The sequence below is a fragment of the Canis lupus genome, chromosome 10 (assembly GCF_003254725.2).
Source record: "Canis lupus dingo isolate Sandy chromosome 10, ASM325472v2, whole genome shotgun sequence".
NCBI lineage: Eukaryota > Metazoa > Chordata > Mammalia > Carnivora > Canidae > Canis > Canis lupus.
Genome location: NC_064252.1, coordinates 52,796,727 through 52,824,305, shown reverse-complemented (window position 1 = coordinate 52,824,305; position 27,579 = coordinate 52,796,727). Strand labels below are relative to the sequence as shown.

General features: G+C 40.3%; 1 protein-coding gene across 26 annotated transcripts in view; it reads left to right on the top strand.

Annotated features, from left to right (window-relative positions):
- The window catches only part of NRXN1 (neurexin 1), a 1,115,712-nt gene that overhangs the window by 686,773 nt on the left and 401,360 nt on the right, over positions 1-27,579 (top strand). For 4 of the 26 annotated variants that reach the window (XM_025466753.3, XM_025466744.3, XM_025466735.3 and 1 more), the window contains exon 1: positions 3,957-4,224. The exons of the other annotated variants lie outside the window; for them this stretch is intronic. In XM_025466753.3, coding sequence (XP_025322538.1) covers positions 3,972-4,224 — 253 coding nt within the window. In that variant the 5' untranslated portion in view covers positions 3,957-3,971. Of the gene's footprint in view, positions 1-3,956; positions 4,225-27,579 lie in introns of those variants that run through there. 26 annotated transcript variants of the gene reach the window in all.

Below are 27,579 nucleotides of genomic sequence, written 5' to 3'. Positions count from 1 at the left end.
AATGCTATTGGGAAGGTTCACCAGAATCCTCTACACTTACTCTCCTCCTATGGCTTTAACTTCTATAGATCACTCTTCAAAGTCCCAGGCCCATCCTTCTCTATTTTTTTTAAGAGAATAATACAATAAATCCTCAATTATTTATGAATACGAATTCATGTCTTCACTAAAATTTGTAACCCCAAAATCAACAATAGTGGCAGTAGGGTGGTCATTAACAGACATGCATAGAGTGGCAGGAAATTTCAGTCCCTGACATCCAGCACCCAACAGAGGTCAAACAAGGCAACACTCTGCCCTCTTGTTTCAGCTTTCATACTATAAACAAGTATTTTTTTTTGTTTAGTGCTGTATTTTTCACATTTTTACGTTTTTTGTTGGTTTTGATTTTGGTGATTTTGCTGTTTGAAATGGCCCTTAAACATAGCACTGAAGTGTGGTCTAATGTTCCTAAGCATAAGAAGGCTGTGGTATGCCTTTCAGAGAAAATAGGTATGTTACATAAGCCTTATTCAGGCTTGAATTATAGTGAGGTTGACGATGAGTTGAGTGTTAATGAGACCCCAAAATATATTAAATAAAGTGTCTTTAAACAGAAAAAAAAAACCACATAAAACAAGGTTATATATTGATCGTTTGTTGAAAGTGTTGTGACCAGAGACTGGTAGGAACCTAACACCTCGGAGCGATGGTTCAGTGTTGCCTAATTCAGTGTCCAGTAGTGACTTTATAGACAATAACTATAATGAATAATGAGAATTGATTGTATGCACCAAAAAGGCTAACTTACATTTCACATATGCCCTGAGCTTGAGGGAGTACAAATGAAGATTTGACTCCTGTCTCCTTGAGGAATCTACCATGTAGTTGGAGAGGCAAGGGCAGATCAACACCATATATAAAGGAACTGGAGAACAATGTAATGCTCTACGTTTCGTATGGATGCAAGGGAACTGAATGAACTGTGCAGGCTAATCAGCTTGGATATGTTAGACCTATCTGGAAGGAGAGACATAATGCCTCAGTTGTGGGGAGCATTTGATATATTTTAAAGTAGTCTCACATTAAATATTGCATTATAGCCTGCCCTGTGGGATTGTTAGGAAAGATAGAAACATGACTATTTTATAAAGGAAGCCATAGAGCCTCAGGGAGAGGCTAAGTGACTAATGTGACATAACTAGTAAATGGCAGGGCCAAGAATGCAGCCCAGGTTTCCTACGTCCTAATTCAGGGCTCTGCCCATACTAGCAACTATGAGATGTCATGATCAGAATATTACCTAGAGTCTTAAAACCATACTGTCAGGGTGATTTTCCTCTCTTCTTTTCGTTTTGAAGCTTGCGTGATGTATTGAAAATGAATATTCACAACTCTTGGCTAATGGATTAAAATACACAAGCTAAAAAATAACAAAATGAAGAGGAAATGGCCCGGGGATATGGGTGGGAACAGTACTGGGTGGAAGGTGCTGAATTTGGATTCTGTTGCTCTTTGAGCAGCTGTGGGAAGTTGGGAGACATGGTGTATTCAAGTAGATATAAAAACACATTCTCTAGCCATGGCTAAGCCACTCCAATCAATGAACTGCTGAAGAATCATTATTATTTTTTAAGTAGGATCACATAAACTTGACAGGAACGTGAGATGCTGGAGTGCTCCAGATTTGATTTGCCGGCCCCTTTGGGCAGTGGTCACACAGTGACGACCAGAGTCCCAGGGCCACTGAATGAACTAGGATGCAATATACGAGGCTAAATGACCACTACCATGGGTGGCTGGTGTGAATCAAATCTTCCTAGTATTACTCCCCCCACCCGAATACCTAACCTTGTATTTGTTGATCTAAGGGGCTATACAGACAGCGAGGAGCCTGTGAGAAGTAGCGCTTTACCAGAGTTGTTTTTAAGTAGGAATAAAGACAAAAAAAAAAATATTCAGGCACTAGACATGACATAGTTTTTTTTTTAATTATTATTATCTTTTGGAAACCGGGGAAATAAATATTCCAGTCATAGTCCTAAATTGTATCTGCTAGCCTCCAGTGACCGTGTTCCTCCTTGCCAACTCCACTTGCCGTCCTAGATTTTTACTCTTAGGTGTGTACTGGCTTTGCTGGTCTCTCCTCCAGGACGTGCAGCTTTCATTTAAAGATGCTGCGTTATACCAATAGGATACAAATGTCCTCTCTTCCTCGGAGGCACTGGGTTTAGGGATCTTTGTTTCTTATTGCCATTTTCCTTATGAGAAAGGGTGAAAGAAAGGCGGGACTGCACTCTTAGGAAACACCATCACGGCTTGGCTTGGGTAGGGGTCCTAGGGGTTGCCAGATATCCCCCCAAATGTTTGAAGTGCAAGCAATCTCATCCACACTCTTTCTCTCTGCTTTCCTCCTCTTTACCACCTGTCTCCTTCCTCTCTTTTCGTTCTTTTTCTGTCTCTTCCTTGGCTGCCGAATTCACTCATCCCCCCACCCCACCCCACCCCACCCCACCCCTCCTCCTCGTGGGTTTTCGGTTCCCTGCACTTGCACTGCCTTCTACGAGACGGGGTATTGTAGCGGGAACCAGGACTCTTTGTTATGAGTAATGTGTGTAATTAACAGATCACCAAAACCGATGCCTGAGTAGATGGTGTCAAGCCACATTTAGCAGATGGGGTTTGAACACCTGGCAGACAAGTTTGGTCCAATAAAAAGAGCCGAATTCTTTCCCTTTTAAGAGCTCTCAAGACACTGGTTACATCTAAACCATAGGGGTAGCGGAAGGGTGCCATTTGCCGGTGTAACTCAGACGGAGGGATCACCTGGCATCGGAGCGAGAGTCGCTTTTTAGGTGTTCCCCGCATCGCCGTCCACGTGTCCCCTTGATGTGCGGAGGATGCCCGCGAGAGGCAAAGCGGGCCGATTGCCGTGGGAAGCAGGACCAGCCTCCCTCGTTACATAGGCTCGTCCTCTGCATTGCATCCGAGCTTCAGTGATTTGCTGTTGGGAGACTGCAGATTTGCATAGAGCCCCTCGCTTCGCCAGCGTGTGTGGTTTTTCTTTTCTTTTCTTTTCTCTCTTTTTTTTTTTTTCTTTTTCTTTTCTTCTGCCCTCCTACCCCCCCTCCTCCTCCTCCTCCTCTCCCCCCCCACCCCGCTCCCCTCCTTCGCCTGCTGCTTCTTTTCCCCTCCGCTCTCTTCCCCCCGCTTCCATCCCCGCTTGCATCCTAAGGGCGCACTCTTCCCTCCGGAGCCCTCGCCGGGCGTCAGTGTCGGGAGGCGGCGGACGCGGAGGTCGCCTCGGGAGCAGGGGATGCGCGCCGCTGCTCCGCGCGCTGCCCGGGGGAGGCTGGCGCGATCGGGCGAGCCGGCCGGGGCCGCATGGAGGGAAGAAGGGGCGCCTCGATTCCGTGGGGTGTGCGCCTCCCTTGAAAGGCGGCTGGGCCGGCCAAGTGGCCTCCCCAGTCCCCGCGCACGATGCTGAATGGATTTACCTAGTGGATTCGCGGCGGCGGCGGCGGCGGCGGCCGGCTGTCATGTAGGAGTGCGGACCCTCCGGGAGCAGCTCTAAACCTTCGCCGCTCCCCACCCCCACCCGCACCCCCACCCCGGCGGGCGCGCACTCTCGCCCGAAACTCTTTGGGAGTATCTCTGGAGGACCCGCAGCCCTGGAAATCCGGGCGCAGCCGCTCGCTCGGCGCTCGCTGCTCCCCGGGGCCGCCTTCCCGGACCAGCCCCCCCCGCCCCCCGCCCAACCCCACCAGCTGCATCTGCCTCGGCTATGTTTCGGATTCTTTGGGGCGCAAGGCACGGCGGACTCCAGGACCCCGAGAAGACTGTCCGGAGGAGGGAGAGGATGGGCGCCCTGGCGCGGTGAGGCGGCCGGCCCCCCAGCGCACCCGGAGCCGCCCGCTCCCCGGCGCCCTCGCCCCTCCCCGCGCCCCAAACTTTGCCTCCCGCGGCGGCTGCCCGTCGGCGGGCGCCCCGCCATGTACCCGAGGATGCTCCGGTGCGGCGCCGAGCTGGGCTCGCCCGGGGGCGGCGGCGGCGGCGGCGGCGGCGCAGGGGGGCGCCTGGCCCTGCTCTGGATAGTCCCGCTCACGCTCAGCGGCCTCCTAGGAGTGGCGTGGGGGGCGTCCAGTTTGGGAGCGCACCACATCCACCATTTCCATGGCAGCAGCAAGCATCATTCAGTGCCTATCGCGATCTACAGGTCACCGGCATCCTTGCGAGGCGGACACGGTGGGTCTGGGGAGCCAAGTTGTCGCGGGTCCCCCCCCCCTCCCCTGCCCCTCGCAGCCCGGCGCGCGCTTCTCGGCCCCTAAGGCTCAGAGTCGCGGGAGCGCGAGGGAGGGAGGTGCGTTGGGCGTGTTGGGTGGGAGCCTCTCGTCTCTTTGAAGACAATAGAAAGGGGCCCGGGAAGGGGAAGGAGGCGTCGCGGCCGTTTGGTGTCGGGGCGCCGGCAGAGGAGGTGGGGGCCCCCCGCCCGAGGGCCGTCCCCGGCCGGGCGCCCGGGCCCCGCGGGAAGGGGGCGTTCCAGCCCGAAGGTCACCCGGGGTGGCCGGAGGGAGCGCGGCGCCGGCCCAGGGACCCGGGCGAGCGCCGCGGAGAGGAGGGCTCTGCAGAACCTTTTGTCTGTGCCGTGCGCGCCGCCCCACCTCCTGCCCGTGCTCCCGGGCCTGGGGGAGGGAGGGCTCCAGCCTGCACATTCCTTCAAAGTGTGCCCAGACCGCAGTGACAGTGAGGCGCTGGGTCCCAGGACTCACTCAGCAGGCTGCCAGTTGCTTCTGTCCCCACCTCCTCCTCCCGTACCTGGAGAAGGTAGGAGGGTCACCCAGGCAGCCAGCCCCCTGCCAGGCTCAGAGGCCCTTTGGACAGTTGCCTTTACTCCACACACACACCCCTTACCCCCTCCAAATGCTTCTCTTTCTCAGTGATTGGACTGACTTATTTTTTAAACAGCAGAGAGAGGTTTGGCTACCCCCAACCCACCTCCCCACGGATCCTGTCCAGAGGTTGTCAGGTTCAGGGAGGTCCTGCCTCCTTCTTACTTAGAGTTCAGTGCTTCCCAGGGAGGGCAGGTGAGTCCATGCTGGCTGGTCCAAGCCAGGAGGTCTGCCTGGAGGAGAAGTTAGAGTAGAGAGATACTATCCCCCCTGACCCCAGTTTCCTTTGTAAAGGGCCAAGCGTGGAGAAGAGCCTGGGTTGGTACGTTTCTTCTCCAGAGTGGCCAACAAGGTAAGGCCGGCTTCCTCTGAGCTTCAGAGAAGTCTGTGCCTGTTTCAGATTCCCTGAACTGCCAATAAATCAAACATCAAACTGTTTTTGTGAGTCTTTCCCACTATCAGTGTCTGTTCTTTCCCGGTGTCGAGTCTGCTGCTCGCTCGGAAAGGCAGGGGGAAAGTTGTGGACACTTAAATCCCTTCCCCTTCTTTCCTTGCAGGGCCCCTTCCTCTTTCAGACTTGGTTCAGATTTACATCCTTTGCCCCTCTCCTTAGGTAAATCTTCTCCCCGGAGCAGCTGCTGCTGAGAGCAAGGTTGACCCTCTTCCCCAGGGGGACGCTGCCCAGCTAGGGACAATTCTGGTCAGACAGGAAATGCTGTAGCTTACCCTAACTGAACAGAGAACAGAGCGTCTTGACACCTCCTCTTTAGGAGTGGCTTAGAGACACACCTCGCTGTGGGTCCTAGGAATCCCTTCCCTTCCTTCCCTCAGGTCCCTCTCAAGAACCTTCTCTAGTTAAGTGTGGCCAGGATGGAGAGGAGGGATGCTCCACACCTGGGCTTCCTAGCGGAGCCTAAGCTGATGGCTCGATCCCTCTGAGACCCAAAGGAGTTTCCGTTGCTCTCACCACTTGCTCACAGTATTCCAGGACCTTGTTGCTCCCTCTACCCGGGTGCAGCTCTCACCCACTGCCCTGCCTTTGTGCAAAATTGTGTGAGTCCCGTGGGAGGGAGGCAAGTCAGGGTGCAGGAGGGGCAGACAGGACGTGGGTGGGTGAGGTGAGCCGGATGGGGGGCTGCCAGGGGGTGGGGTGGGGAGCCTAATCGTGCCAGTGGGAAGTGCTTGGCTAATCATCTCATATGCATATTCACTTCTCCTTTTCTGTGGCTTTGCCTCTCCCGAGGGCTGAAGCAGCTGAATGGGGAGCGCCCCGGGGAGAGGAGAGAGGAGAACACCCAGGGGCCCTGCCGCAGAGCCGGCACTCCTTTCCCCTTACCACTGCAGCTCCTGCCCCAGTCAGGCGCCGTCTGCTGGTCTTGACAAACATTTCTTTCCCTCTAGAATACAGTGATTGTCTGTGTATGTGAATGAAAAACTAGGCGCATCTATCATTGAAAAAAAAAAAAGAACGGATAGAAGATAGTGGAGAAAATTGTATGTGAGCAGCGGTTGGTGTTATTCTTTGGGGTCAGAGAACTTTCTCTTTCCTTTGAAGGTTCTCTTGTGTGGTTGTATTTGTTTTTGAAACTCTTCCCACCCTCCTTACACATACTTCTGGAGAAAGATTTCGGATTCCCTTTTTTTTTTTTTTTTTTAAATCAAAGTAACAAACTTACCTGTCAGTAGCCAGCCCCCGCCACATAAAAGCTGGTGTGAATCTTTCATACTTCATCCCTTTCCTTCCTTGAAAAGAGAGAATTAACTCTGGCTAGAGAACAACCAAGGAACATTATGGATGAAATAAGCCTCTCGAGGTGGGGGATGGAGAGATGTGAGGTGAGGATGCAGAGGGGCTGAGAGGAGGGCAGGCAGGGTGGTGGCTGAAAAGAAACCTAGTAAGAAAGAGGTGATGTTGAATTTGTTGGGTCAATAAGCTGCCTGAATATGCAGCTAATTAGGCTAAGGGCCCATAAGGAAATAATCTTTGAGCCTAATAGATGAGGGTGAAGGGGAAGAGCAAAGGTGAATGACAGAATGATAAATTCCTAGCTGAAAATCAAAGCAGGTGTAAATGAGGTTTAGTTCAAAATCTGAGACTACTGAAAACATACATGTGTTGATGAACAAATGAGCTAGCCAGGTTTTTCGTATTAGAATTTCTTGGAGTCAGGAGCATTTTTCTCATAATAGGGAAAGTGTGTATGTGCTCGAACGTGTAAAAGAAAAATCGTGTGTGGTGTATTTTAGGTAATAAAATCGAGTCTACCCTCTATGTTTTGAAAACTGCTGGATTGACTATCCAGGTTCATTCTTCTTCATTTTCTCATCTTGCCATGCTTCATTTGCACTATTATGAGGTGTCACTTACAAGGATTGCAGGGTACTGAAAGCGCTCATGGCTACCCTGAGCATCTTTGTGCAAGCTGACCCAGTTGCAGAGATTATGATGAGGATTTTTTTTTTATGATGAGGATTTTTTAAAATGCATATGAGAAGCAGGTTTTGAGATCACTGCAGAATCCGTTTTATTTTGTATGTACTTAAAAATATAAGTGGTGAAAACACCTCCATAGAAAAATCATATTTTTGTTTAAAAAACCAGAGAATTGTGTGATTACACATGATAAAAAGCAAGCCTGCTCATAATTAAGAATGCTACTTAAAGCCAGCAAGAGTTCAGAACAGACCAGTGTGTTCAGTTAGTATTTCTTTAGCGATGTGCTGTATGTGCTAAGCAATAGAATGATGTCAGCGCAGTGCTCAGGTTCCCATCTCTTCTCCTGGCTTTCCTAGGAACCTCTGCATACTTTCAAAAATTAGCTTAGAGCCTCTCAGTAATTTCAGGAGATAAAGGAAGGAGAAAGCCATCATACAACTGAGCACACCAGTGCCAGCCGTTCTCCTCCCACAAATAGGAGCTCCGGAAATTATACTGTCATGATTAGCTTATAATATTAAAGGGCAAAAGGGCTTTCCCAGAAGGGAATGTTAACAGATTTTAAAAGTGTGGTTTGTAATTGAAGTAGCCCAATGCTGTTATATAAGAATAATAATTATATCTTGAATTTATAACATTTCTCGTACTGAGGCACTTCTCTACATACACTAACTTCTAAGAGGAGCTGCCGGTTTTGGAGGGTGTCTGAATAACATCCCCCCATGTGAGCATACCAAGGCATACTATAGAGGTGCACTGAAAAAATGGAGCCAAATCTCTGATCCAAGTCAAAGAGGGGATTAGAATCAAGGCTTCATGGTCCATAGTGCAGAGCAGCTGAAAGGGTCCACCATGTGCTTTATTTAATGGGGGATCTCTTGGAGAAGAAATCATTACAAGGACCAAAGCCTACCATTTTGCTTCCAACATGTATTAGCAATAATGAATACTATAAGAGAGGCTCATGTCCCACTGGTCACTTCATTGATTCTGCTGAGGTTTTTGTTTTTCTTTTGTTTTTCTAAGACATAAGTTTGCTGTATGATAGAATGATCCCTTTGCTCTTCTGTCTAGCAACCAAGAGAGTCCCCAGCACCTTTTGCAATATACTTAGTGTTGAAGAAAAATTTAGCTTTTCTGGTAATTGATTCATACGTGTGACCCAAAACATTTTTGGCTATGAATATTCTGCTGAAATAGTCATTTCTACCCCATACGTCTTTCTTACGTTGGCTTTTTGGACAAAAATATGCATCACTGCAATGCTATTTTAGATAAGATGGCCAGCTAATATTTCTAGAAGCTTTGAATCAATCAGTCATGGTCTAAGTAATCCAAGACTCTGGGGTAATTTTTGGTTGCCCCCAATTGTAATATATTTATTTTTTAGATTGTCCATCCATTCCTTCAGAAAATATATAATACGTGTGTGTTTTTCTATTTGTGCACCAGGTACTGGGGAAGGCCAGATAGTAATTGGGATAAAGGGAATAGAGGTAAGAGAGGAGGAGCAAGATACCTAAGGCAGGAGCATCAGAAATTTCATAATTTAGATCTAAAAATCCAACCTATTGTTAGAGTTACTCTTTTAGCAAAGAAACAAAACTTGTTCCTTAAAAACAAGTAGCCTCTGAGCATAAATGCAAAAAACAAGTTTATGTATGTGTAGCAGTCATCTGAGACTCCACATGAAATGATCTGACAAAAACATCAACATAGTGGATTTTATCTACATTAAGTTATATTGCCCTTTAATATTAATGTTCTAGAAAGAGCTCCTTGCACAATGCTTTTCACTAAGTTACATATGTTTCTTCTAACAAAGCATGAAGCCTCTTACTTTTCAAATAGAGAGAAGTCCAGTTTTGCAAATGTATTTAAGGCAGGGGCTTCATTGACTTAAATTCAAACTACTTTAAAAATAATTGAGGCAGTTTGGTCTGGTGAAGATGATTCACAGACCCATATCTATGTGAAAATTTGGCGACTGCCACTTACTAGCACTGTGTAAATTTACTAAACTGCTTGTTTGTCACTAAGATTGTTTTTCTCAATCCATAAAATGAAAATATGAGTTATATCTAAGTGAAGAATGAATGAGACCATGGATTTGATGAGTGCCCAGACCATAAAAGACCCCAAATAAATGTTTGTTTAAGAAAACTAGACATTTAGATAGTTTAAACATCTTGGCTCATTTGAGGAGTACTCCATTGAACATGGGAATGTGAGTATTTCTTCAGAATCGTGACTTTAGATCTTTTGAATAGATACAAAGAAGTAGGATTGCTGGGTCATATGGTCTGTTTTGTTGTTGCTGTTGCTTTGTTTTGTGCATATGTGTGTTTTTCTTTTAAAGAAATTCCATTCTGCTTTTCACAATGGCTGTCCCATTTTGCATTTCTCCCAACAGTATACAAGGGTTCCAGTTTCCCTACATCCTCATCAAAGTTTGTCGCCTTTTTGTTACTAGCTATCCTGATAGATATAAGGTGATAGCTCATTGTGGTTTTGATTAAATGGTTAAAGAAAATGTAGTTCATGCAGATGATGGAATATTATTCGATCTTATAAAGAAAACTATACTTCCACAGTATATCATGGGTGAACCTTGGCTGAGTGAAATAAGCCAGTCACAGAAAGACAAATACTCCACTTATATGGGGCATCTGACATAGTCAAACTCATAGAATCAGGGAAGGGAATGGTGGTTGCCTGGAGCTGGGGAAAAGCGGTATTGGGGAGTTGCTAATTAGCAGGCATAAAGTTTCGATTGTACAAGATGAATAAGTTCTACCTATCTGTTGCATGGCTTTGTGCTTGTAGTAACAATACTGTATTGCACAGTTAAAAATTTGTTAAGCAGGTAGATCTCATGTTAAGTCTTCATGCCATGATAAAATAAAATTTTAAAAAATGAGAACAGATTTCAGAAGACCTGTGAAATGGAAAAAACAGACTTGAAATTGGGAGACTTGAGTTCTAGTTCTGATTCAGCCAGTTATGTCGTTCATCCTCACAGAGAGCTTTCAGGGCCTCATTTTACACTACATCGTGTGTCTCTTCTAAATGGAAGACACTTTGTTTTTCTGATGTACTTTGGTCTTAATAATAATGTTGACCATGGCTTTTTATATTGTTTTGTCATTCGCATATATATGTATATATATATATATTCGTGTATATATAATTATATATATGATTTTCTAATTGCACTAAGATCATTTCCATCTTTCAATTCTAAGTTTCATTTGATAAAAAGAATTTCTTAAAATCATCGTATTCCTATTGTCTTTTCCCAGAGGCTTATTGATTCTAAATATACAGTAACTGGAGATATTTTTGCAAAGATTGTATTTAGGTCCCTTAAGCCAGCCATTTGTCCCCATCATGACTTAGAGGTGGCTTACTCAGGTGCACGGGAACCATGGTGGTGGGGCCAGGCTTAGAGGACTTGCCGAGGACTTGCCACTCAGCTGAGGTCCCAAGGAATATCTTTTAGAAGAGCACCTGTTCCTTTGCTTGGTCTTTTTGCCCAGTTCTCTAAGGAGTGTAGAAGATCTCCCTGTGCAGAAATTGCTAATAGCCTTTTAAATATTCCTTTCTCTCACAAAATGCAAGCTTTTTTTTTTCCATGTTGCTCATATAACAATGAATTCCCTTAAGCTTTAGACAAAAACTTAGTAAAAACCACTACATTTTAAGTGTATATTTCCACAGTGCCCTCATGTAAAGCATCTCATTTAATCATCATCATAACCCTGGCAGGGCTTATGATCACAATTTTGCTGACAGGGAAACAGATTTAGGGAGGCGATGATTCTGCCCGGGTCATTTAATTAATAAGTATCTGCAGTACTTTTGCTTTTCCACTACAATATGATAAGAGGCAAGTTTTTTTTTTCTTTTTTTTTTAATAGGCTGCATTTAAATTTAGAAGACCTGAATTTTGTCCCAGTATCGTCATTTTTCTATTCATTTCTAAAAAAAAAAAAAAAAAAAAAAAGGTTTCTTTACTAAGAATAAAATTGGCCAAGGACAGGTAGCTAACTAATAGAGTTACTAAGAATTGGGCACCTGGGGCAGCCCGGGTGGCTCAGAGGTTTAGCGCCTCCTTCAGCCCAGGGTGTGATCCTGGAGACCCGGGATCAAGTCCCACGTCGGGCTCCCTGCATGGAGCCTGCTTCTCCCTCTGCCTGTGTCTCTGCCCCCCTCCCCGTGTCTCTCATGAATAAATAAATAAAATCTTAAAAAAAGAATTGGGCACCTGCATGGCTCAGTCAGTTATGTGTCTGCCTTTGGCTCAGGTCATGGTCTCAGGGACCTGGGAAGGAGCCCCACAGAGCGCTCTTAGCTCAGCAGGAAATCTGCTTCTCCCTCTCCCTCTGTGCTTGCTCTCTCTCTCAAATAAATAAATAAATAAATAAATTACTTAATTAATTAATTAATAAATAATCTTTGCAAAGATAAAAGAATTGTGACTAATGTATGTGAGATTTGTATCTCCATTCTAGTGGACGAAATTTTAGTTAGTACTGCATTTTGATACTTAGCTGAAAATAGGTAGTAAGGAGGACATGGATTAATAAATGATAGGCATTTCATATTCAACTTAAAACATTATACTCAGTGATAATAACATTATTAAATAATGATAATTTTCATAAAATACTTTATGACCAAAAGGTCATGATTCCTAAGCAAACTTTGTGTTAATCACTAAGTATCCAGGTAGATAGGAAAAACTGCTGTCTGTAATTTTGTGAACTTGCTATCTATGGGATTTGTGGATCAGAATTGAGGTAGTATAGAAAGGTATTTCTCCAGTGTACTTCCAAGACACATGGTTATGTACATATTAAGTTTTACATGAAGTTTATATAAATCTGGTAGCCGTGTGTGTGTGTGTGTGTGTGAAAGTAAAAATATTAGGCCCCTTTTAGTTACGGGATCTCCAATTTAAATGCATTATATAATGTGACCCACATTATGAACTTTGCTATGTGTTCATGTACATTTTTTTTTTCATATAACTGTATTGGTGAGAAGAAGCATTGTGAAATATCTCTGAAAATTAGCAACTAGAAATAGAACTTTTGAGTAAATGGTAAATAAGTGATTTTTAATGTGTGGTAAAATACAAGGCAGCTGACATTTACTGACTTGGACATCAGTTCTGCCCAGTTGTTTTGATTACATGAATTGCCATTGGACTAACATTGGTACGTGTAATTATTTATGTGGTTCAGCCTGTCTTGGCTATTAGTTACCATCTGGTCATCATGGCATATTTTTCTAGATGACTACAAGATTCAGGGCTGCTAAACAGAAGTGGTATTTTCGATGTTTCTTAAAACTGAGATGATTTTGGATTCTGAAATATCTAATTTTACTTTAAGATTGAGTTATCTAAAATGTGGATAAAGCATAAGGCACATCACTCCGAGTGATTGTGTTGCTGTTCTAAAAAAAAAAAAAAAATACATTGAGGGCAAATATGGAATTTCAGTGTCATAGTACTCCAAGAGTATCCAGTTAGCACTTTTATTTGGGTATGCAGCAGGATTTTTAAGGAAATGTGTAGTTTTCCTGATGAACTTCCCTTTCAAATTTTTCAACATCTTGTTTTTGTTAATCTAGTTTGTATCTATATGCCATCGTATATGTCATTACCTTTTCATTGTCAAGTATGTTACAGTCTGGTGTAGAGAAATGATACTGGAGCATGACAAGTTTAAATACCTTGGAACTTTTGCCTAGAAGATGTATTATAGAAATTTCACATTGACTTCCAAGAGTCTTTCCGTGTTAGACTAGTTATGCCTAACATACTCATCAAAAGTTGATCGTTTTTGAGGCACCTGGGTGGCTCAGGTTAAGCATCTGCCTTTGGCTCAGGTTGTGAACTTGGAGTCCTGGGTTGGGCTCCCTGCTCAGCAGGGAGTCCACTTCTCCCACTGCCCCTCCACCCCACTCAGCTCATGTTCTCTCTCTCTAATGAGTAAAATCTTAAAAATCTAAAAAAAAAAAAAAAAAAGTTAACCATTTTCTACATTACACCTTTCCAAAGTTGAAGTAATGAGACTTTTCTCAACACTCTAGACTTAAATTCCTTGATGTGTACCTTTAACAGTGCAAGACGCTGTATCAGTCATTTTCCATGGCTGCTGTCAGAGTGGTAACATATGCTGGAATAAAATATGAACAATAAATATATCTCTGTCAGCACAGTGGTTAATCAGACATGCTGTTATATATGCAAATAATGTATTTGGTTTCTCCATTTATTCTTCTCCTTGGGACTTGTCCTAAATGTGATAATAGAAGTTTTGATTCTGCAGTGGACAACTTACTCTGTAATCAAAAGTAGAATGCTACTGATGGACTTCTGATAAACATCTCTATACAGAAGCCTATATTTTTGTATATGCACAGATATTGATTGTCTGGATACCTTATGACAATAGTCTATTCGGACTTGCCAATAATAAAACCTTTGCCTCAGTAATCTTACTTTTAAACATAAAACTTTGTTTTACTTTTTAATAAAATAACAAAAATTAATTATCTTTACTAAAGAAATTAATTCAGCTCTTGCCTTATAGAGAGGAAATGACTTAAATGCTGTTGAGGTATTTCACTATTTTTTATTCCATTCCAGTAAAAAGTCTGTGCAGAGAAAGAACTAGGGCTATGAAAGTGGTAGTAAGTGACCAATTACATCACTTATTTATTGACTAATCACTTAGTGCTTATTATACATCAGGTGCTGTTCTAATCCCTTAACAAAATATCAACTTATTTATTTATTATTTTTAAAAAGATTTTATTTATTTATTCATGAGACACACGGAGAGGCAGAGACACAGGCAGAGGGAGAAGCAGGTTCCCTGTAGGGAGCCTGCTGCGGGACTCTTCCCAGGATCCCAGGATCATGACTTGAGCCGAAGGCAGAAGCTCAACCACTGAGCCACCCAGGGGCCCCAATATCAACTCATTTAATCCACAGCACTCTGTGTGGCAGGTTATATCAATCCCCCATTCTACACAAAAAGATATGAAGGCCCACCAATGTTAAGAAATGACAAGGTTATAAGAACTAAACTTCTGAGACCTGGATTTAAACTTAACCAAGAAGACTCACTCGGAAGCCCATGCTCTCAACCCCCCTACATTTTGCTACTAACAAATGTAATTTATCCTGACTGGGCATTTTGTTTTCTCCTCCAGCTTTTATCACCAGCAGTACATAGGGGACCAACCAAGGATGACTATCTGGATTTACTTTGTTTAATTTCCAGTAAGTCATCCGCTGAAGGTTTAGTGCCTCATCCTTATCTTCCAATTTGTTTTTAAGCAACGTGTTTTTTTAACTACACAGAGCATCAAGAGGCTTCCCTGTGTCTCCATTTCCTCATCACTTTGTTTTGACTGACTTATTAATCTCAGTATCCACCACCACATCAAGGGTAAAGGAGAGATTGATTTAAGATGCTTATTAATGTTTATTAACTTCTTTTCATTCTAGTTGGCAAATACATTCCCCACCAAATTGATAGATCTGCTGTGATAATAGACTAATTTGCAAGTGCAGCCATGATTTACAATTAAAAGTGAATGGTAGCATTTTATCTGATTATATGATTATAGTCTTATGAGATGACGAGAATCCTTCTATAAATGGTTAAATAAAATTGTATAGTTTTAAAGGCAGCGTATAGAGAAAAGACTGACAATTAATGAACTAGTTTGAATATTTATCCTGATTTTAATTATGGCTTCTTAAACACGAAACCTTGAATATTTTAAAAATCAAATTGTGTTGGTTCTATATGCGTGGTGTTATAGGACTACATAAAGAATTTAAGCATTTCTTCCACTCATTTCTAATTAGACTGTAAGTTGAGGCATCATTCAGAAAAGTGGTAAATGCTTTGAAGTTTTAGTCTCTTAGTTACATTTTTCTTAAAGATTTTTCATTTCTTTGTTTATATTAACACCACAGAAATTCTGGGAATTCATAGCAAGGTAAAGGATGACTCTTTTAGATCTCCTTGTATCCACTAGCTAACTGACTTTGGGCAAGTTTCTGAACCTCTCTGTGCCTCACGAGTAAAATTTTACTCCTCACGAGTAAATAGAGCCTATAATATCTACTCTGTAGGGTTGTTGTGAAGACTACTTTATATAATCATTTGGCATAGGATCTGATAAATTGTGGCTGCTCTTCAACTAATAGATTAATCTCTCTCCAACAGCGGGTCTTCTTGGCTCTGGACTCCATTAAGGAAAAATCCAGGAAGGGTTGAAGTTAGTTATAAACATGACTGTCCTCAGAGTCTCTTAAAATAGATTGTCTTTTCATCATTCCACATTGACTTGGTGGATTACTTACATAAAGACAAGAGGTTGAAACTGAGATCCTTTCCTGGCATTTGATTCGTAAAAAAAGGATGGCATAGATATTAACAAGAGGATTTTATGCATGAAGCCAACAGTTTTTAATGCCTTCTTTCCTTTTGGGAATTCAACCAGAAAACCTGTATCAGGGCTGAACCACCAGGGCTACTGATGCATCTTTAGTGTGGGACTGTATTTTCTTTAGAAGTTTCTGTTTGAATTTATATTAGGATTCCGTAAGATACAGTAGAGGAGAAGAAAGCATTGGTGAGGAGGAGCAACTTAGGAAAATGATTCCACATTTTTTTGCCCAATCAGCCTCTGAAAATGTCAGCAAACACAAAGCCAATTTTACCTGGCCGTATTACAGCTGAAATAGATTTCGGTAAGAGAAAACAGTATTTCCTGGCCCAGAATCGCTATGTCACTTCTTTTACTGCAGCCACCTTTGCTTATGCCATAGCCAAATGGTAAGAATCTAACATTTAAACAGAACATAAGCATTTTAGAGTGCTAAATCAAATGAAAATGCCAAGCAACTATAATTTAATCACCTATTTTTGAAAGATGGCTAGCCAATTTCCTAAAATAAATGAATGTTTCAACAGGAACTTAATATCCACACTTGTTTTTGTTTTTGTTTTTTTTAATCCTTTTTAAAAAGAGGCTATCTCAGGGACTGTGTAGTAGGCAAAATTTCATGAGAGTTGGAAGTAAATTTATTTCAGGCATGTGATCACCTGGGCTGGTTGTAGACTTTGAGATAGAATCCCTTTAGGAAGTGACCCATTACTTCCACACCCCAAAGTGTGAAGAAATGCTTTGAGGTGATGATATCAACAGAGTATTTCAGTCCAAGGAAGATGTGTTTAAGATAAGCGGTTGGTAAGATTAAAGTTATTGTCTTTATTGCCCCACCCCCAAGGTTTTCTTATTGTGGTATGTAAATGCCACCAACAAGTTTAATCTATGAAACCAGGCAGCTCAAATTTTCCCCTAAATGAAGATGGCTTTGTAGATAATAAATAACGAAGAGTGGTCTTGGAGAAAGGAAAAAGCAATGCCTGGCACCTCTGGGGCTTAAGACATAGGACTCTAAGTCCTACCTTAGGCATTCATGTATTCCATAGTATAATATTTTGGAGAATCTGAAGACTCTTCCTATGGAGTGCTAGCCAATCATGAAACAGGGCCTCAGTGAACATGCCTTGGCAGTCTACACCATGGCACTGTAGGTGTTTAGAAATAAGAGATAGAATTTTCAGCAGAGACACCATTTCTGTAGAGACCTGATTCTTAGTTTAACTGTAAAACACAATGCTGCCCTTCCTAGATGCTGGCTTTAAGCTCCTAGAGAGGAGCACATTCCTGAGTGATGGAAAGGCACACAAGGAGACAAAAAGCCCCCCAAGAGCAGGGTAGTGTTTCATCTTTCCTTTGCCTTTAGGAAGTCCTGATATCTTCAGTTAAAAGTCCTGCATTTGCAAAGAGAAAATGCTAGAGGAGGGGATACGTAGAGAACTTTCTGTTTTTACATAATTTCTTTTGTTCAGTCTCCTCATTCACAATATGCAGATATTTAGGTTATTACCAAAATGTGGGGGTTTGCACACTCTGCTGGCAAATCCTTGTTCCATCAAGTGCCAAGAATCTAGAGACCAATCCTCAATCAACAATGCTTATCAAGTGCCTGCTATTTGGGGTGGGACATTGTCTTACTGACTGCCAAAGAACACAGGGCTTGAAAAAGACCCACCAATCTATTCTGCTGCCTTCGGATTTAAAATTCAACCCACTTGCCTCTTGTTTTTTTTAAATACCTCAGAGAGTCCTAAAGCAGCAGGCAGGTGATGTGAGGCACATCTTTTTTTCATCCTACCACTGCTTTACTGACATAGCAGAGGCCCCATTTATACCATCAGATGGACTAGACAGGCACAGATTTACCTTCTTTTCAAATTTCTATAGGAAACTGGCCAGTATTCCGGGTAATGGTTAGGGGGACATTTCATTGCATTTCTGTTTTCACATTTGTAGAGATTTTAATTCTTAAAAAAATGGTTTCTCGTGTGTGTGTGTGTGTGTGTGTGTGTGTGTGTGTGTTTCTTACATGATACCTACAATAAGCCTGTAAATCTCGCATGGCAGGTTTTGCCCCTTTTTGTAGTTGAGGAAACACCATGGCATGATAACTTTAAGTGGTGTGACTTGGTCACATGTTTATAAACAACAGAGCTGGGACTTGAACGCAGTATTCTGGTTCCCAAAGTCCAGTATTGTTTCTGCCATGCAGAGGTGAGCATGGGGTATATGTGTACTGTCCTCAGAAACCCAAGGATCTGGGACGCCTGGGTGGCTCAGCCGTCAAGTGTCTGCCTTTGGCTCAGGGCGTGATCTTGGAGACCTGGGATCGAGTCCTATATCGGGCTCCCTGCGTGGAGCCTGCTTCTCCCTCTGCCTATGTCTCTGCCTTTCTCTCTGTGTCTCTCATAGTAAGTAAATAAGTAAATAAACAAATAAAATCTTAAAAAAAAAAAAGAAACCCAAAGATGTGAGTATGCCTAATTATTCATCAGGGATTCTGGGAAGGAACCACTGAAAGAACCAAGTCTTATGGATTTACTTGGGCTAGTAGAGAAGGGCAGAAGGAATTGAGACCTTTTAGATGACATTTTTTTAAAAAGTTTATTTGATGATAAGTGGAAGGAAAAGTGTTCCCTGTACCTTTCAAGGTCTTCCAGCTGGACTAAGAATTAAGTTTACATGAAACAGATTAACAGTAGAAAAAGACCAAACCTTTATTATGTGTGCATGAAGGCCCAGGATTGAAATTGAGGCCAAATGATGAATAAAGAATGACCAAGGCAGGCAGTTCTTATACCTCTTAAAGACGGAGAGACAATAAATCTGTGAAGAATTGTCAGGATGAAGAAAACTTAACTTTGGGAGCTTTAATTAGTAAAGAATTCTAAATAGATTTTGGGCTGGGGTGGCAAACAAGTAAAAAGTAGCAAGGGTTATTTACACAGCCTTTCTGGCCCTGAATTTCCTATCTCTGGTGATAAGAATATCTCTTTACCTCCTGAGAGGATACCTTTCACGTGGCAGATTTATTTCCTGCTTTCAGTGGAACCAAGAGGGATTGTGTGTCCTTTTCCATAGGCTGTCTCTTAAGTAACTTTTATTTAAAATAAGCGATATGTAAAAATGGCATGTTAGGGCAGCTTGTCCTTGGCCCCTGCAGTGAGATGGTCAAGATTAGAGATTGGCTTTTAATACATTTAATTAGTGAGATGGTTTAATTTTCTTGTTGTTTATAAAGGTTTGTCTTTTGGAAAAGAAATGAGGATTCTAGCTTGAAGAATGAACTTGTTGGCTCTTTATCATTGTTGAAATAACTCAAAAAAGTATACATAATTCTGGGAAAACAGTGTAACTTAATGTATCTTCATTTAATTAATGCTATATATATTTATATATACATATAAAAATATAAATATAAATATAAATATATATATATTTAAACATGAACAATGAGAAGAAGATACACATAATTAAAATACCCATATTACTTTTAGGGAATTATTTGAGCACTTGGAAAATCAAGACATTCTGTCAAGAATTAATAATTAAAGCATTTGATTCTTCACAAAGATGGCAAAGAAATTTACAAAGAGAGTATAGCTTTGAGATTGTATTCTGCTTATGATAGTGTGAAAAATGATGCCCAGCTGACAAAATGGTCAACATTGCCCTGAAGCAGAAATATCCCGAACTAGGTGAAAGTAAATGCTTCTAAATACCTTAGCTTAGAGATTAAGCTGACATACATTCAAAGTATGTGTCTGTTGAAACACTGCCCACATTTTTTAAGCAACATTCTAATTCCCCTAGGTCAAGTTTTTGAGGACAGGGAGTATGGCATTTGTTGTACCTATACCACCTGATATAATGCCCAAAAGTAAATACTCAAAGATATAGAAATGTTTATGGAATGATTCCTAAAAAGCCTCTTTATATGGAAGCAATAATATGTTCATAGTGTTATTTGGAGTTGACTTGAAAGCTAGTTACAGGCAACAGTGTATGACATTTGAGTATATATATACGTAGCCTGAAACATCTAAATATGTCTCCCATTGCCTGTGATACCACCATTAGAGAATAATTTGTTAGTGTCTTGATAGCTTTCATTAAAATGTGTTGTATGTTAAAAGAAAACGAAACTTGGAGTCTACCACTTGCTGGCTCAATGACCTCTCAAAAATTGGTTAAAAGGGACTGTCCTAATTGGACCATGTTATGTGAGGAATAAATGGCATTATGTGCTACGTAAATTATATTTAGGGAGAATAAATCATTTTAATAATATATCATTTAATAATATATGTAACCCAGTTACTTAGAAAATCATAATACTTTAAGCTGATGTAAGCTGATCATTCATAACATTTAAACAGTATCAGAATCACCTAGGGAACGTATTGAAACTGCGGATGCTAGGGCTGCACCCCTAAAAATTCTCAGTAAGTTTGGTGGGGGGACTCAAGAATTTACATTTCTAAACGTCTGCTTTGAGAGAATCTGATGTAAATGGTTCTTGGACAACTCCTTGAGGAATAACTTCACACTGTTATCAAGTAGTATCTTCAACTGCTGGCCTTTACCTAGGTCTTTGTAAGCCTCTGATGCATATTGTGTAATGAACAATTAGAAAGTAATTGCTTTATATCCAGAGGATATACAGGATGTTCCTTGGATGTAGGGAGAATAGTGTGGGAGGGTATCTCAAACCTGGTTATCGCATTAATGATCGGTTGCTCTTGAGAGTTTTAACAAGGATAGTAACAGATTGTTGTCTTTGGTCATTTTCCTAGGAAGGACTATTACACATAAAAAAATATCCATACGGGAAGTAGACTATAAGCAAATTCCCTTTAAAGGCTCCTAGATATTGTTTTCATGGAGAGGAGTGTCCCTGCAGTTAGTCAACTCTTTGCTCCATAGTTATAATTTTAAGGGTCATCTGCGTGTGTATTTGAGTGGATATATGTACACAGACAAAAATTTTCAGTCTGCATTCTCCTTTTGCCCTTCTACTTATGCATTCTTTGGTCTTATATTCCCAGTATCTTTAGAAAGGATTTATTTTTTTAAGTTTATATTGCAAACTAAGATGTCCTTTCTTCTTTTTTTCCCAAGTAAGAAAGTCTTTTAATGGCCAAGGCTTTTTCCTTTGACCATGAAAGCCTTTTTTTTTTTTTTTTTGAGAAGGAGAAAGAGTGGGGTTGGAGGAAGAAGAAGAGGTAGTCTTTAGTTTAGCAGGCTCCACGCCCAGCATGGAGCCTCACACAATGCTCTATCTCACAACCCTGAGAGCATGACTTGAGCTGAAATCAAAAGTTTGATGCTTAACCAACTGAGCTGCCAGGCACCCCCTGACCATGAAAGCTTTGATGCAGGTGTTATTTCCACATACATGTCATCATACACTATTTATAATGTTTTGGTTTTGTAAGATCTTCTCCAGGTTTCATCCCCTTTAATGTTAGTGATTTTTTTCAATGTTAGATCTTCTTTGAAATTCCTCTTTCTTGATCTTCCTAAATCATTCATACCCTTCTGAAAAGAATGACATTATTATTGGGTTATAATTCTTCACTCTTTTTGGCGTTATGCAGATAATGAATATATCTCTAGAATCAGACATTTGAAGTAGGAAGAGGGAATTTAAAAATTACCTGGTTCCCACCCCTAATTTTACAAATGAGGACTCTGAGACCTAGGAAGGTTAAACATTCAGTTCTGGGTTTCTTCACCAGGTCAGTACTCCTTTCCTCTCAGCTGTATTTATGAGTTTACCCAAAGTTCAAGTAACCTAACCATATCCATGCCATTCTTTGTACAGAATTTTAAACCAAGTGACTCCCATGGTAATAAACAAGCTCTGAGAAACTGAACAATTTTTCCACTTATAAATTGAAAATATCTTTTAGGTTCTGAGCTACTTTGTTCATTAAAATTTACTTGAACAGAGAGCAACCTATGTGCACATACTCCTATGTGCACCATTAAGCTGACAGTTTTAAATGTTTCCTTGCTTAATTTATATTACCACAGAGATTTTTTAAATGGAGAGAAAATAGTGTTGGGGTTGGGAGAGGTGGGGAAAAGGTATCGAGAGGAAGGATTTTCTAATGTGAATATCCTAGGGGATGCAAGGTTGAAGCATGAGGATATGGCCTCGTTCTAATATTCTGCCTTCGTTAATGGAAGGCAGCAGAACAGAGGCTCCATGTGTCTTTAAATTCTTTGTCAAACTCTTAAGACATTTAGAGATAACTGACATTTTAAATAATATTTGTTATTGCCGTACAAGATTTGGAAAACAGATTTGAGGAAAGAAAACATCCATAATCATAAGTGCTATTAAAACTTTGGTGTTTCTAGCAATTCATCTTTATAGTTTTAAACATTAAAAAAATTTACCATACTTACTGTTTTGCATCCTTTTTTAAAAAATTAAAATTATATTTTAAACATCTTCCGTTGATATTAATTTCCTTCTAAATGATAACTTTTTAGTGACTGCCTGGTAATCCCCCTGGAGCATATATATTTTATCAGACCTTTTGTTGTGGGATGGTTAGATTATTTCCATTTAAAAATTTTATAAACACTGCTGTCATAGGTGATACTTGGCACTTATTGCCAAACTGAATTCCACTCCCACTCCTCCATGGTATTATTTTACATTATCTCCTGTGCTGTGCCTTTCCCGGTACATCGGCCATCCCAGGTTATCATGACTATTTCCAGTCTTTGTCATTTTGTAGACACCAAAAAACAAACAAAAAAAAAGATAATTCTTCATTTTAACTGTTTTACACTCTTTGCTTTTACTGTTTTTAAACATCTTTGTATGTGGGTTTGCCAATTATACTTCACCAAATTGCCTATTCACCAGGGTTTCCAGTCTGTCTATAGTGTACTTCTTTTGTTCACATTGATTTGTAAAAATGTTATATAAATGTTGTTAACCCTTAACTGCATTTATTCTATATGTAACTTTTTTTTTCCACAGTTAATCACTTGCCCTTTAATTTTGTTTATAGTGCTATTAATATATAGGACTTTAATATTTTCCTGTTAATTACTTTTTAAATAACAAACAGTAATTGTTAGTTACTTTTTTAGTCTTCTTTTCACCCTCCATCCCATAGAGATGACTCTGTATGTTGGAATATTTTTCTGTATTTCCATAGGCAGTGTTAAGTCAGATAAATGTGCTAGAAAAAACAAAAGACAAGGTGTATTAGAAGGTTGACCAAATAATTCAGAATCACAAGTGAAGTGTAGGAAGCTAATAACAGCACAGGGAAGTCTCGGAGTTTAGGAGTGCCATGGGGGTAACAGAATTAGTAGAAAATGATTGCAGAGTTTCCAGTTCTTAAGAACACCTCAACCTAGAGAGAGAGGTAACTAAATGTTAAGTACTTCCTCTTCTCTGTTGCTAGCCATGGTGCTGAGGTATTTACGTGTACTGTAACATGGCCTCTCCTTCTAGATGCTCGCTATCTGTTGTATGAATTTTGTTGATTGCTTCCCTTGCTTTGGAGCAAGGACCCTAAAAGGCAAATATGAACATATTTGTACTAACTTTAGTGTATAATATTAAGAAGCATACTGAAGATTTTTTTTCTCCTTTTTGTTATGGATTTTCCCTTAAAAAAATAGAAGTATAATTTCAATATGATAAAATGTACAAATTTGAAGTGCACAAATTAATTGAAGAAGTTTTATCATTTATGCCTGCCATGTAATAACCATCTGGATCAAGCCACAGAGCATTTTTGTCATTGTAGGCAGTGACTCTCAGTGGAAAGCTTTCCGACCCGTCCCACCTGCTATTTTGACTTCTGTCAATATTGATGATTTTTTAGTCTTGAATTTCATATAAATGGAATCATAAAGAATATTCTCATTTCTGTCTAGTATCTTTCTCTAGGCATAATTTTTTGAAATTTATCTGTGTTGTTATACGTATCATTAGTTCTTTTTCATTTCTGAGTGGTATTCCAGTGTATGGCTATACCACATTGTATTTATTGATTCTCATTTGAATGGACATTATGATTTATTTCTAGTTTGAGACAACTATGACCATGGGCATTCTTAAATGAGTTGTGGACATAGTCATTCATTTCTGTTGGGAGTATACTGGAAGTAGGAAGCCTGGTACATAGAGTAGGCATTTATTTAGCTTTTTGGACAATGTCTCACAGTTTTCTAAGGTGGCTAGATGATTTTACAGTCCCACCAACAACATATGAGAGTTCCAGTTGTTCTGAATCCTTGTTATACTTAGTATTGTCAGTATTTTCAAGTTTAGCCATGTTGTTAGGTGTGTACAAAATTGTATTTGTGGCTCTTCTGGCTGAACCCAGCAGAGTGACAAGCAGTGTAAATGTTTATACACTGAAATTCCTTATCAAAGAGAAACCTAAGAATTATAGAATATATGTTTTAAAGCACTTTCTAAGATAGTATCAATTCTGTATAATTCTAAAACTAAAAACTTAATGGATATAGAAACAACTATAGATAAGTAATGTGATATAGTGTTTAAAGATAAAGTTCCATGTGAAAACTTCAATTATAGTAAAATCTCAGGTCCTCCCTCATAACCACCTGGCTTCATTTGATATTCTTTTCTTCTTCTTCTTTTTTTTTTTTTTCATTATATGCCTGAGATTGCAGCTGCCAGCTTGCAATTTGATTTAGTAGCAAACTGTTATTTTAAGAAGTTAAAATACTTATAAAGAAGTACATTCTATTTTTATATGTGCTAAGGCTCTTGCTGTCTTTAGATACAGTAAGCACAATGTAATAATCTCAGTAAACATCTGAGGAAGAAAATTATTTTTAAATAGAAGAAAATTTATCATTTAAGGCAATTTCTGCTGAAAGTATTTTATAGTTTTAGTTGAAATTGCTTGTTAATAACTGCTGACATTAATTCAATACATCTTGCAGCACAATATTCATAGTACATTAATTAATATGTTAAATATTAATATTGGGCTGTGAACATACATATTTTAAAAATATAAAAAGCCAGTGCTTGAAATAAAAAATAAAACAATTTGGCTTCTTTCCTTTGTTTTGATGAAAACTGATAAACATTATATGAATGCAACAAAAAGAGCAAAATGCTTATTTTGCACTTCCTTTTTGAAAATATATTCAAAATATAGATCATACTTAGAAATTTTCTCTGCTAACTATATCTCTGTCAGGTTTTTGCTTTTTTTTTGAAATGATAATAATTCTTATTTATTAGAATCAACAGAAGAGAAAACTGCAGTGAAGGAAAAGTATTATATTGAATTCTTGTTTTTTTAAACATGTTTACAAACTTTATTAGATTATTTTAAAAATAAAGCGTAACAAACATAAAATATTAATGTGATGACAATGTGCTTTTTTAAAAAATTATTTTATATTTCAGTATAGTTAACATACAGCGTTATATTAGTTTCATGTGTACAGTATAGTGATTCAGCACTTCCATACATCACCCACTTCCATACATCACCCAGTGCTTGTCAGGAGAAGTGCACTTCTTAATCCTCATCACCTATTTCCCCCATACCCCCCACCCCTCCCCTCTGGTAACCATCAGTTTGTTCTTTATAGTTAAGAGTCTGTTTTTTTTGTTTGTCTGTTTTTTAAGATTTTATTTATTTATTCATGAGAGACACAAAAAGAGAGAGGCAGAGACACAGGAAGAGGGAGAAGCAGGCTCCGTGCAAAAACCCCAATGTGGGACTCAATCCTGAATCTCAGGATCACACCCTCAGCCACTTAACCGCTGAGCCACCCAGGTGTCCCAAGAGTCTGTTTCTTGATTCGTCTCTTTTTCCCCCTTTGCTTATTTTTGTTTGTCCCCTAAATTCCACATATGAAGGAAATAATATATCTGTCTTCTTCTGACTTATTTTGCTTAGCATTATACCCTCTAGCTCCATCCATGTTGCTGCAACTGACAAGATTTCATTCTTTCTTATGGCCGAATACTATTCCGTGTGTGTGTGTGTATCTCACATCTTCTTTATCCATCCATCTATTGATGGACACTTGAGCTTCTTCCATAATTTAGCTATTTTTTTAAAAGATTTTATCTATTTATTCATGAGAGACATAGAGAGGCAGAGACACAGGCAGAGGGAGAAGCAGGCTCCATGCAGGGAGCCCAATGTGGGACTCGATCCCGGGTCTCCAGGATCATGCCCTGGGCCAAAGGCAGGTGCCAAATCACTGAGCCACTCAGGGATCCTAAATTAGCTATTTTTGATAATGCTGCTATAAACTTAGGGATGCATGTATCCCTTTGAATCAGTGTTCTTGTATTCTTTGGGTAAATACGCAGGAGTGTGATTACTATGTCATAGGGTAGTTCTATTTTTAACTTTGAGGAACCGCCATACTGTTTTTCACAGTGGCTGCACCAGTCTGCATTCCTGCCAACAGTGCATGAGAGGGTTCCTGATTTCCCATATCCTCGCTGATACCTGTTGTTTCTTGTGTTTTTTATTTTAGCCCTTCTGACAGGTGTGAGGTGACATCTCATTGTGGTATTGATTTTATTTCCCTGATGATAAGTGATGATGAGCATGTGTCTGCTGGCCATCTGTATGTCTTCTTTGGAGAAATGCCTGTTCATGTCTTCTGCTCACTTTTAAAATTGATTTATTTGTTTTTTGGGGTGTTGAATTGTGTAAGTTCTTTATATATATTTGGGATACTAGCCCTTTGTTGGATATGTCATTTGCAAATATCTTCTCCCATCATAGTGTGCTTTTCTATGGAACTTCGTAGGTAGCATTTATCTCTGAATTGAAGTGAAATCTCAAAAATATCCCTAAAACTAGAGTCAAGTTTCTTCATAATAATGAGGGCAGCTAGATCCATTGCATTTAAGATGTACTGTGAGAATCAGGCCATGGACTTGGAGTTAAGCAAATCTAGAATTTGAATTCCAGCCCTGCTTGGTATGTGAGTTTGGAAAAGTTTCCTCATCTTTTGAGTTCCCTCAAAGTGAAAGTTGTGTTAACTCATCTTCTTATGATATCTGAATGGATATATAAAGTGCTTGTCACTAGAATGGGAGTTCTAGTATTTTAGTTCTACTCCCCTTCGGTGAGGTTAAGAAAACGTTTTTTTTTTTTTTTTTTTTTTCCTCTCCCCCTGGAACCCGGTGAAAGGCATTGTATATTTCTTTCCCATCTATTTGTACCCACCCTTCAGTGATCATTGGTCTGTAGGACCTGTCTTCTAAAAGCCACAGGTTCAATAGCTTCATATAAGCATTGTCCTTTCTGGTCTTATTAGCACGTGGCACCAGCCTTTGTCCTTGCTTTGTTATAATTCATTCTTCCCTTGACATCTGTTTCACTGAACTACATCATTTTCTTTCTATTCTGATTATCCCTTCTTTTCCCTCTCTCCCAGTGTCTTCCTCTATCACCCAGGTATAGAGATTCTGTTTTAGGTTATCTTCTCTCTCTCTACCTCCCACTTCCTCTCTCTTTTGGTGATTTCAATAGCCCTTCTCATTTATTTCCTCATTTTCAACTGTTCTGTTGGATGTTTAAACCCATGTTGGACTTTTTCCACCTGAATTTCTGGGCAGCACATCAAAGTCCAAGAATAAAAGAGAGCACATCTTTCTCACAACTAGAAACTTTTCCTATAAAAACTAGGGTAGAGTTCTTTGGTGGGGCATGAAGCTAATATAATTTAATGAGTGTCAGTTAAGGAAAAGAATGCCACATATTAAATTAAAATTACCACAGCCTCTCCAGTGCCACC